General features: G+C 42.0%; 1 protein-coding gene across 1 annotated transcript; it reads left to right on the top strand.

Moving 5' to 3' along the window:
- Positions 1-3,559: 3,559 nt before the first annotated feature.
- On the top strand, positions 3,560-12,328 carry rasip1 (Ras interacting protein 1). The gene is made up of 16 exons (XM_040117492.1): positions 3,560-3,846; positions 4,583-4,704; positions 5,022-5,473; positions 5,643-5,903; positions 5,995-6,236; positions 6,320-6,484; positions 7,092-7,296; positions 7,438-7,736; positions 7,851-8,012; positions 9,014-9,054; positions 9,358-9,512; positions 9,670-9,782; positions 10,588-10,882; positions 11,293-11,456; positions 11,544-11,685; positions 11,807-12,328. Exons 2-16 carry the CDS (start codon positions 4,583-4,585, stop codon positions 11,983-11,985), a joined length of 2,997 nt encoding a protein of 998 aa, XP_039973426.1. The 5' UTR covers positions 3,560-3,846; the 3' UTR covers positions 11,986-12,328.
- Positions 12,329-12,612: the final 284 nt, after the last annotated feature.

The raw sequence follows: 12,612 nt of genomic DNA, 5'->3' as shown, positions 1-12,612 counted from the left end.
TAGCCTGGATATTAGTCTCCTCTCTCCAGCTTCTCCCTGTGCTTCTCATCATCATACACACTTTGCTTTGAATGTTGTATAACCCTCGCCCTGCTGTCTCTTCTTCCCACTGCTTTCGCCACCTTTCTTTCAATTTATGCTAAATTATGGTCTTCCTTCCTGTTTTACTAAAGCATACGGTCATGTCAGTGTAATTCATTATGGTGGTCTCCTTTGCTCATTAGTCAGCTAATTCATTTCCTTTGACTTCTATATGTGCTGGGAGGTATACGAATCTCACACTTAGTCCCATTATTTGAATTCCATATAGCGTTTGCGGTATCTCTATGAAAACATCTGGTCGGCTGAGGCTGTACCTCAAGCTGGCTTTTTATACAAGCTGGAGTCAGGAGTCAGAGCAGTTACTGCTCTCAAAGGTCTCATATCTGCAACCCATTGCAATCCTGACCAAACTGCCAGCATCTCCACAGTACACACCGATAATCCATCACTGATTATTTTGCAAACTTTAATTTTGAAATGTGAAACTATATATGCAATACCAATGTTGTTAGCTGAGCCCTTTGAAGCATCTGTATAAAATTGAACATGGCTGTAGTAGTTATTGGGACTCTTCCTGTACTCAGCATCAGTTTTCAGGTTTCTAAAAAGTTTTACTGAGTTTTAACGATTGTAATAATTATAACTAGCCCGTCTTCTCTTGTAATCACTTATTTGTGTAAAAATGACCATTGCTGTTATAGCAGCAGTGAAACAATCCCAGTAAGACCAAATATCTTGCAAGAAGTGTAAACAAAAAGGATGGATTACAAAAAGCCCCAGATTTACTCCATATCATTTGTGTCTACATAATTTGGTTAATCACACAATTGTTCGAAATTTGCTCCACTAAAGTTGAATATCAGCTATGTCGATTCCTCCATCCTTAATCTTGTGACCCCTCTAAAAGAGGGACCCCGTGTGAAATTGTAGTTTTAGGATCCACATTTGTTTTAGTTTATTTTGTACTCTTTAGTTTTGTTTCATCGAATTCCTTTGTTTTTTCTGTGTCAAGTTATCAACACACAGAAAACCTTGGGCAAGGTTGTTTTATTCCATCAAAAGAGAACTGTAAGGCTTAAGCCAACTATTATTTTCATTATCAATATATATGAATATTATTTCAGTGTATAAAATGTCAGAAAATAGTGAAAAATGCTGATTATTATTCCCCGAAGATGCTTTTGCTGTCTGACCAACAGTCAAAAATACAAAGATGTTGAGTTTACTATCATAGAAAACTGGGGAAACTAGCAAATAAGTTTGGTATTTTTGCTTAAAATTTTTTTTTTAAATGATTAATCAGTTATGTAACCTGTAACCAATTAATTTTCTGTCTGATCGACTAATCGATTAATCAACCAGTCATTTCAACTCTAGAGCACTGGTTGGTTTCTAAGTACCAGAGGATATAATGAAACTGCCATGTAAAGTGAGGCTCAAGAACTCCACCTGGCTGAGAGAAGAAATTTACATCTCTAATGAGATGAGATTTGGGTGCCACCGAGCATCCTCCATGTTGTGAATGAAACTTAAGTGTAGCATTGCGCAGTGAAGGTATCCCACTGGAGGCAACCGTAACAGCTAGATCAGTTCTGCCTAAAAATCTAATGCAACAGAGACAAAATAGACCATTTAAAGGTAAATATATAAGTGCTTTATTGATATTCTCACCTTATCAGTTGGATGGATCCACTCAAAACTACAGTATGTTGGTGGTTTTAGGAGAAGCAGTATTGACAGGCAACTGCTGGCCATCTATCAAAGACATACCACATTAATCAAAAGATTTTGCAACATAACATTAGGTTGCTTAACCTTGGATGCAACAGAGCCTCACTTCACTGACTACAAGACTATCTGATTTCAAGTTAAGATTGCTTAAAGCAATACTCCACCTTAAAATAATATGTCCTTTTAGTATTAAAGAAGCTTGTAGGCTTGAAAGGTGGCTGGCAAAATTCAGCACTAAACTCAAGTTTAGTCCAGTTTCCTCAGTTTCTCAGAGGACTGCAGCTGTGGTCAGCTTGAATTTGTGCTGGTTACAAAAAAAACTATCAAAATATGCATAGCATCGTTTCTAACCAACATGATCCCTTTCTCTGCTGTCCATCTGTATTCTCAATGCGTTCCACACTCATATTTTTGCCAAATATGGCCAAATACTCTCCTTCTGTTTGCCATGAACAACAGAGACCCAATTTTTTAACTAGCCTACAAAATAACAACTTACGTTTTAATATCTGGGTTTGGCTTGGGTATTTCCGTTCTAGTGTAGTCACAAATCATTATTAAAGTGTCAAAGTCAAAGTGCAAGTCTTTTTTTAGTTTTTGTCAATTGCCATTTAAAGTCAGGTCTGACTCTGGTCCCCTCAGGCTACAAGAAAATACAATTTTTATGACGTAATCAGCCCTGTGACTGACTGGTGACCTGTCCAGGGTGTACCCTGCCCCTCGCCCAATGTCCCCCTTGACCCTCAGGGATACACGGTAGAGCTAATGGATGGATGGATGGATGATGTAACCACTTGAACTCTAATGTTAACAGTATTACTTTTAAATTCCTTTGATTAAACTGTTTGAAAGCATCACACAGTAGGCCTACATTCTTTATTTGCCTTTTGTAGCTACCACGCATGTTAAATTGTCATATAAAACATTTTATTATGTTTGCTAGAAATATTAGTCAGCTTATTGGTACTGGGCAATTAATTGCTCAAAAAATATGACTGATAAGGGGGGGAATTACAGTTAGACCTGATTTCTTGTATCAATATGATTCTGACATTGATGACTAATAATAAATTTAATATCAGGCTGATGTTACAGTTATTGTTCATATTGTCCACATTTAAAGGGAAGTAATTTGTTCACCTCTCTTTTAGTGAATACAGACACTTTGAAACAGTGGAGGAGCCTTTGAAATGGGACAAACCTATTGGTGTGTTATGGCATATTCGGTCCAACAATGTGGTCTTGGGAGGATTGAGCCCATGAACTGAGACACAGTGACAGTCTCCTTTCTCTTTCCATCACCATTTTCCTGTTGAAGACCAGGTCAAAGATCACAGGTGTCTCTGTCACTCCCTCTAGTTTCCTGTCTCACTGTGTGCATTTCCTTCATCCTCTTTCCAGCAAAACATCAAACTGGGCCATTTTCTGTGTGATAATTGAAATCAATCACTGTGATGGTGAAATCACAACATTGTATTGGCTTTAAATGGACATGTTCTTGAGAATCTGTCCTGGCACTTAGATTGATGTAATTAAACTTTAATAGGATGAAAGCGAGACACCACATTCCTGTTTATCCACAGAGGCCAAAAAATAGATATCTAGATTGCTTTGTGGTGTACAATACAGTATATAATATTCCCAACAAGTTCCCGTATGTATGTGCAAATTCACCCTTCTCTCTCTTTCTACCAGTCTCTCCCTCCGTCTCTCACTCAGTCAGGATATAGGTGTTGTCCACTGCAAAGGAAGGAAATTCTGTCACTTAGAACAATGGGCCTGTTTCTCTATCTATAGACCCTGAGAGGCTGAGAGCCAGGGAGAGAGAAGCAGCAGAGCTTTTCCAGTTAGAGAAAAACTACAGAAAAGGTTATTTTAGTTAAGAGAAATGGACAATTAGAATTAGAGATGTGTATGTAGATGTGTGACAGGGTTTAGGCCTCCGAAAAATGGAATTTCGTTGTGAGGAGAAGGAAACATATAAGGTTATTAGATTACTTTGAGCTGCATTTTAGCATTCAGGTGGCGAAGGATAATAATAACACACTATAGAAGGATCAGAAGTATCTGTGGGTAAGTGTATTCATAATCTAATACCTAAAAGCACTTGAATTTCTCTCTTGTACCTTGTTGATTTTATGTTTTTTTTAAAATATTCCATCACAACATTGAGGGCAGGATGCTTACTAAAAACCGTACTTATTAAAATTCTTTTCTGTCTAGAATGACAACAACAGATTTTAGGTGTGAACACACATCAAGATATGACAAGATTGTCAGTCTTGTCAGAGATTGTGCATGAAAAGGTGGTGGTTTTCCAAAGAAATACAATGCTTACCTTGAGATCTCCAAATTCCACCTGTTAAGGGGAAAAAGGCAAAAAAGTGTGATCCTAAAAATTTGGGTGATAATTTGCCTAGAAGTAACACTGAGAAACGGACAGGCAGTGACCTTTGGAGTGGGTTTTTCCCTGTTACTACGACAGCTGGACTCGAGTCCCACAAAACATCCTTCCTGTTTGAGAATGAAGAATACACACTATGATTTTCACAGGCTGATTGGGGGGTTTTGGGTTCATTTCTTTTTGTTTGTTTTCACCATGTTGACAATCCGCTGTAAGTATCCTGTTGATATTTTTTGATGGTGACATCATTCTATTGTTATATTGTGTCAATCCGGGTATTGCTGCAACACATTCCTCACTACAGTAGGAAGGTAGATTGGAGGAAACATGACATTGGCAGTGTGTCGACATACTGTGCATAATTGAATTGAAAAGCCAAATTCTTCCTTCATTTCTTTCTGTCAGATGGAGGGGTCTGGAAGTCCTCGCTTCAGAAAGCTCCATTTCCCAGTGGGTCTGTGGATCAACTCGCCCAGGAAACACTTTGCCAAGCTAGGTGGTCGTTGGCCCAGCGCTGTCTCAGTCAAGTCAGTCTGAAGTTCTCACATTTTTATTCCTGTTTTGCTTCTATATCACCCGTAATCAGTCTCAGGTTAAGCAACTTTCATGCCAGTTATTGTTTGGTTACAGTTCAGTGCCTGATAAGTATTGTTGAATGAATAACTTTATGTACTGATGTCATCTTATCTTACTTCCACTGCCATTAGTGTCCTTTCAACCTTGTAACCTTTCCCTGTTTTATTTTAGTCCTTGTTGTTTGTCAGTCATAATTCACAGCTGATTGGTCCCTTCCTTTCTCCTTCCTCGCTCCTCCATCTGTCTTCCCCTCCTCTGTTGTTACCAGGTCGACCACCAGCTCTGACGCAGCCTCCCTCCACGAGGCCCCCTCTGCTCCTTCCTCTTCCCTTTCTAACTCCACCCCCTCGCTGGCTTCCCCTACTCCATCCCCATCTCCCTCCCCGGCCTTCCTAAGGCCGCGGCCTGCTGGGCCCCAGTCTCGCACAAAGCGCCTTTCCCATCTCTTTCTGCGGGGGCGCTCCAACAGTGACCGGGACCGGGCGGTGGGGGAGAGGGAGAGAGAGGTTTGGGCTCATTCAGCTGCCCCCTCCTCCCACCACTACTTGCCCCCTGCCACTTCCTCTGCCCCAGGCCTGATCAAGATCTATGGGGATGCCCTGTCCAGTGGAGCCAACTATCGCTCCCTGCTGGCCAACATCCACTCTACAGCCAGGCAGCTCATCGCCCAGGTCATCACTCGCTACACTGAGAGAGAGAGGGAGGAAACAGATGACGCAGGTATGAGATGGGGAAAATTTCTCTCATTTGGATCTCTGCTGTAATCCATTACTTTGCTCAAAAAAAATTTAACCGATTGGGAGTGACTTAATATAAACATAAACAGCGGTGTTGTGGAAAAATAATTACCTCTCCCATCTTCCTCCCTTCCTCCTTCATTACCTTCTAGTTCTCCAGAAACACAGCCCCGAGGACTTCCTGTTGTGTGATGTCATTGGAAAGCCCATCCAGCAGCCAGATGGAGCTATCAAATGGGAGACAGAGTGCCGGAGAGGTGTTGCCCCATGGGAATGTCCCTTGTTGTTAGTGGACATGTGGCGACCTAAGGACGGATTTGAGCGGCGCTTTGAAATTCAAAGGAAGGAAGACTATGAGAGAGAAGAGAGAGAAAGGGAGAGGGAGCGGGAGAGGGACGGTGAGAATTACCAAGGTATGTAAGACTCAACAGAGATGTATCTGACTCTTTATAAACAACACTGGGTCAAACTGACCGATGCCCTAATTGTCTGCCTGGGCAACAGGTGTGCGCTGGCGTCGAAGCAGGATGTCATCAGGGGGTGGACCAGAGGAGAGCGAGCGCGGTCACCGTGGAAGAAACACAGAGCTCCGGAGGAGCATCAGCGACATGAACCTGAGTCTGCGGCGTCGTCAAGGCAACCACGTCAGCAATGATCCACGTGGTTCTGGCAACCGGTCTAGTAACAATGGTGGGGTGCAGGACAGGAAGAACATTGTGAGCATGATCAACCCACAGCCAGGAGAGGTAAAGAAGGTAATGTGGTAAGGAAGAAGTGAATGAATAGTGTGTTTTTCTTCTAATCATCATGTCTTAACCTGCTATTTCAGATTAGGGCATCAAAAGCTGAAGCCAAGGTTGGATGGACGAACCAGCCAGCAGAGGATGAGAGGGATTACTCCAGCTGCGACCTGGAAGTGATGTCACAAAGTTTGATCCTTCCACCCACAGACCGGCCCTACTTCCTGTTGCTGCAGGGTTATGATCAGAGCAAGGCAAGACATGCTGACAGATGGTATCACACACACAAATACTCACAAACAACACGCACACGCACGTATGCCATGTAAACACATGAACAAACACTGACACATAACCACACACGCACACGCTCACACACACACACACACACACACACACACCTTGACGTGCAGGAATGCACTATAGTAAGGTGCATACACTCTAATGTGCGCATATGCAAACTAACAGGCACGTTGTAGAGGATTAGTGCAGAGGTACACGAGTGTACACACCCTGAACATGACATCATACCTGCATGTCTGTAATCGCCACATACCATCGGGGTTTCCATCTCTCTACAAGCCTCTCCCATTCAGCATCCAGCACAAAACAGCCTCAGAGAAACACAATGCCTCAACAATTTCTTCATCGAAAACACAAAACCCCTCTGTGTACATCACTCCATCTCACACAATGACCTCACACAGGTCTCCATTGTAGCAAACTGTGACACACTTCATACCTTATCAACCGCCCTCTGTTCAACTTAACATCTGATGGAGGATTGATATAAACCATACCACTTAAAAGATAACAGACCTCCCTGACTTTCCCCTACTCTCCACCGTGTGTTTTGTTTAGGATTTTGTTTTGTACATCATGGCGGGACATACGCATGTGTTTGGAAGAAAGCCCACAATGAGAGAGAGAGAAAAGGATAGAGAGAGGGAGAGGAAGGGGAAGAGGCCTCTGAAAGTGGACACGTTCCTCTCTGCTCCTGACCTTTTGGCTAGACATTTACTGGTGAGGAGAGACTCAGCTGTTCCTGAGACACCCACCGGACAAGGTACTAATAACACTGGCTCACAGGTCCCTTGTGCACTCAGCAAAATTCAAAACTGGAGCAGTTATGCTATGCTTCCGTACTGTGTGCAACGTAAAACATAACAGATATATTCTATCTTGAACTAATCTTATTTTATCCTAGCTCTGATGCGGCCTTTCAGGGGAGGTGCAGTCACACACAATGGAGTGGCCCTTTACAGGGAGACAGTCCTAAAGCCTGGGGATGTGATTGGTCTTGGGAACCACTTCCTTTTCCTGTACCGTGACCCCCGTGTCACCCCAGCTCCACCGCTGGCACTGACCCTGCCGTGGCAGGCTGATGCCTCCACCACCTGCTGCCCCTCAGGGCTGGTGGACAGACAGGAAGCTCTGAGGCAGTACCTGGGATCAACTGAGGCAGTTCTGAAATTCCATCCCCGTCATGCAGATGCCTTGTTACAGGTGAGACAGGCAGAAAATTAACTTTTATAAACTCAAATTTTAATGTGGTATCTAGTGTTATTGAAAAATTGCCTTGATGAAATACATTATGTCTATCCTTCACTTTTCTCCTAGGAGATACTCTCCAAAAATTCCTCTCCAGACTCTGGTGGTGGGCCTTTAGCTCCTGCTTATCTCCTGTCAATCATGATAGATCACGCCTCTAAACACCTGGACCCTGCTCTCACACCACAGATATTACTCAGGTCCGCCAATCTAATTAAAGAAATTGTCTGGGTAAGTAAAAAAAAAAAAAAAGCAACAGCTCGATACATTAAAAAAAAAAAAAAAAAAAAAGGTGTGCCCTGGTGGCCAACCATGAAGCAGACTGAATCCAGCCATGGACATTTGTTATATGTCATTTCCACTCACTCTCTCCCAATTCCTGTCATCTCTTTATTCTTAGCTCTGTAATAAAGAGCTAAGAATTAAAAACATCTTTAAACAATACTAAAAGGTTTACAGCCATGCTAACAGCTATCTGAGGGTGTATTTTGTTACAACTTACTACAGCAGTGCTTTGATCTAAATGCTATCATCAGCATGCTATAATGCTCACACTGACAGTGCTAACACGCTGCTGAGCAGGCATGATGTTCACTTCGCTAATCTTAGTTTAATGTGTTAGCATGCTACCATATGCTAATTAACACTGAACACAAAATACAGCTGAGCCTGATGAATATGTCATAAGTTTCTTCAATACTTGGTCATAAACCAAAGCACTGGACAACGTTAGATCTGATGATGGTGCTAGATAAAAAGTCAGGGGATCACCAAAGCGTGTTAGCACGATACATTTTGCTAATTAGCAAGGCCATTACAGTTCAACCCCGGGAGGGTATACTGTAAATTTCTTTACCAAATTTCATGGCACTCCAATAGCTGTGGAGATATTTCACTAAAGGCTGAAAATGTCAACTTGCTGGTGGCACTAGAGTGAGGGGATCACCAAAGTCAGTAGGATTCATTCTCTGGAAACAATGAATATCTGTACCAAATTTCATAGTAATCAATCGATAGTTTTTGAGATATTTCAGTATGGACCAAAGTTTTAGACCAATGAACAGAGAGACTAGCAATCCAAAGATCCATGCTGCTAGCGTGGCTAAGAAACAACCTGCTGGAAAATGTGCTGTAATTGTCCTGGCTGCAGGGCTAGACTCTGCTCCCCCTCCTCCACCCCCACACTAAGCCAAAATGTCTCTCCTCTCTTCTGTCTCCAACTCTCTTTGCAGGATAACATTAAGGAATTTGGGGATAAGCATCCCACGCAAAAGTAAGAGCATTTTTGTTCTACGTCATGTTTCCTCTGTTTAGAGATCTCCTGCTGAGTGATTCATGATACATTTGTGCTTGTGCTGTTATGTCTTTGGTAAATTTTTGTGGTATGATGAAAGCATTGTAATAAAGTGATGCTGAAAAATAGCTTAAATACTGTTGAATAATAATAACTTAGTCTATTTTTATTCGCAGTATGGTGTGTGTCTCTTTGAAAGCACAAACAAAACACTGACAGGAGAATGTTCACAATCATTTTACAGGTAATATAACTCATACACTACATAAATGTTTTGTCCAGTTCCACAGAGCAAGAGGGTGAGATAAGCACGCCAAATGTTCAGAAACTGTCATCTGACCTTCGACCCCTGATGTTCTGGATGTCAAATGCCACAGAGCTCCTTAATTTCTTCCAGGTCAAAGTTGAAACCATGGAGAAAGAGTGGGAGTTTGAAGGTGAGAGTGATAGATAGTGATAGATAAAACAATAGAAACCTTTAAAAGCTACGACTGTTTAATAAATTACCACAGTCTTTGGCAATGTTGGACACACAAATTAAAGTGGACACAGTCTTTAATTCTTATGACTTACTTAATGATTGTTTCTTCAAAGCCCCCGGGGACCCAGTTTTGACAGCTGACATGGACACCTGCTCAGAAGCTCTGGCACAGCTGGATGACGTCATCATGCACACTTTCCAGCAGTGCGTCTATCACCTCACCAAGGTATTAAAAAACAGGACAAAAGCCCAAATCCATACTAAATGCTAATTCTATATAGTCTACTACATACTAAATGTAACTGTATACTGTTTTAGAAATTAGCATACAAAAAAATCAGCACACTGAAATAATACCATACATGTGGCGCTGACCAAACTGCGACTTTGGAAAGCCACTACCAATTAAACTTCACAAAGCGACAGCAAAATGTCTTTCTTAAGACTTAATACTTATTTTTTTTGTTTACCAAGATCCTTCTGGCGCTGTTTCACCACCACCCATAATTTATTATAATTTTTTCCAGCTGTAAGCATCTCTTCCATTTCCTTTGTAAAGGGACCAAAAAAAGTAAAGGGGACCACCAAAGTTGTTACAGTTCATCCTTAGGTGGACATGAATGTAGGTAGCAAATTCCATGGCAATCAATTCAGCAGTTGCTCAGATATTTCAATCTTAACCACAAATGTCAACCTCATGACGGCACTAGAGAAAAAGTCAGAAGTTCACCAAAGTCTGTAGGATTTATCCTCTGGGGATCATTGAATGTCTGTACAAAATTTCTTGGCAGGCTATCCAATATTTGTTGAAATATTTCAGTCTGGACCAAAATGGTGGATCAACAGACTGACAGAGTAACATACATTGCCATCCCTAGAGCCATGCCGCTAGTGTGGCTAAAAATTAAAAATCAACTCTCCACCCTCCATCCATCCCAACGCAATCTGTCTCCTCCCCAAGAAAAAATATGTTGTTTTTTTTTAATTTTTAAACAAATTATTTCATGTTTCTCTCCTTTCTGTCCACAAAGACCCTGTACTCACTACTTCCAGCTCTCCTGGACACCAACCCATTCTCCAGTGAGGAGAAAGAGAAAGAGAAGGATGGAGCTGGGGGTGCCGAGGGAGAAGAAAAAAGAGGGGAGGAAGGAGAGGTGGATGATGTGTCTGCCTTACCGCCCAAGGTTGCAGGGCTGGTGGAAGTGTATCGCTGTTCCCTCATGCTGTCGCGGGAAGCGTGTCTGTCCCCGCCTCTCACCTCCCAAACCTTTGGCTACCTCTTCTTCTTCACCAACACCTCCCTGCTCAATACTTTGCTGGAGAGAGGTGAGAGGGCATGGCTTAAATCCTCCCTGAGTCACTTTTGCTGACCACTGTGAAAACAGGGGACACTTATGACATAATGGTAAAGGCTAAAATGTAGTGTAACAGTAACAGTGACTTGAACTGGTAATACCAGTTATATAGCAATATCTATCTAAAGTTTGCTAAGGTCATACTAGATCAAATAAGTCTGTAGTGGCAAAACCCATGAATGTATTGAATTTCTTTCAAAGTTGCACTGTTCCTCAGTCACATCTTAATATGGACTGAGGTGATAAGATGATAAAAGTGCTCTCTTAGATAACAGAATAATCTCCTATCTTATTCTTAAAAATAGTTCTTTCTATTCATGTTTTTCAGAAAGTGACACATTTTCGTTCTGTGCCCTTCCATGTCCACTTTCCTTTTTTCAGATGGACTGTTTTCGTGGTCCAGAGCAGTCCAGATAAGAACAAACTTGGACCTGGTTCTGGACTGGCTACAGGGGGCGGGATTAGGAGACATTGCCTCTGAGTTTATGAAGAAACTGTCAATCACAGTCAACTTCCTGTGTATTCCCAAAACTCGACTAATCCAGGTAATATAGCTACATATGCAGTATACCTACTTAGCCCTCTGCTAGAATATCAGCTAACATTTGCTCCATCAACATCTCATCTTCCAGTCATCCTGGACCAGTCTACAGGAGGACCATGGCTTGTTAAGCTCTGCCCAGCTGCACCACCTGCTCACTCATTACAAGCTAGGACCAACCAGAGCCCCACCAGCATCCTGGGCCCCTCCTCCAGGCACGGAGCTGAGTGGAGGTAAAACACACTACTAGTACCACTGGTATTAATATTATGAATAATGAAAAAATATCACAGCAAAAAAAAACCAAAACTGTCTGCCAGGTCATTTGTTTGTACTCCATTTCTCATCTCTTAGACATCTTTGAGAGCTTCCTGGACCATCCTCCTCTTATCCTGCCAAATGAGACTCCACGCCTTGACCTCTCCCAGCCAATCCCAAGCCCTGAGCTCCAAAAGGAAGTGAGCCGTCTCCGCACCTTCTTGTGGGGACTCGACCAGGATGAGCTCCCTGCCAATCAGAGGACTCGGCTTTGAGGAAGCCCATATTTGTCTCCTTATGGATGTCTCATAGAGGTAAAAGGATTTCACCAGAAAAGGCAAACTGCAAACCACAGAAAATGCAAACTGGACATGTTTTCTGCATTTTGGGACCTAGGTTGTTGTTGTTTTTTCATGACATTTCCATATTAGTTCATTTATTTACTTAGATGTTTTCAAGCAAGACAAATGTATTGGCTTCTGTATGTCTTTATAGAATTTATTTTAAAACAGGGAGTAAAACCCCATGTCTGTTGGGCCACATAGTGTTATGCTTTACGTGACTGTTTGACTTGGCTTCCATGTATGTTTTTAAAGTACTTGTTTTTAATAAAAGGCTGAATTCTAGTTTAAAAGACCTACAGTCTCCATATAATCGTTGACAAATTTGTTGCCCACAGCAGGGCCCCTGGGGCTTGGCACTCATCTCAGCTTCAACACCAAAGAAACAGTCCACAAGGTGGCGATGCAGGACTCATTCCCCTTTTGACGTTAAATGATGAGTCTGCAGGTAGAATTGCTTGACTAAGGAGGCGATCACACAACTACATAATCATCCGTTCCAAAGACACATTCTCATTTCCTGTAATAATGGTAGAATTTTACACAGGCTCATGACTCAAG

The sequence above is a fragment of the Xiphias gladius genome, chromosome 22, assembly GCF_016859285.1.
Source record: "Xiphias gladius isolate SHS-SW01 ecotype Sanya breed wild chromosome 22, ASM1685928v1, whole genome shotgun sequence".
Taxonomy (NCBI): domain Eukaryota; kingdom Metazoa; phylum Chordata; class Actinopteri; order Istiophoriformes; family Xiphiidae; genus Xiphias; species Xiphias gladius.
The sequence above is the reverse complement of the archived record's forward strand: the minus strand, read 5'-3'. Positions and strand labels throughout refer to the sequence as shown.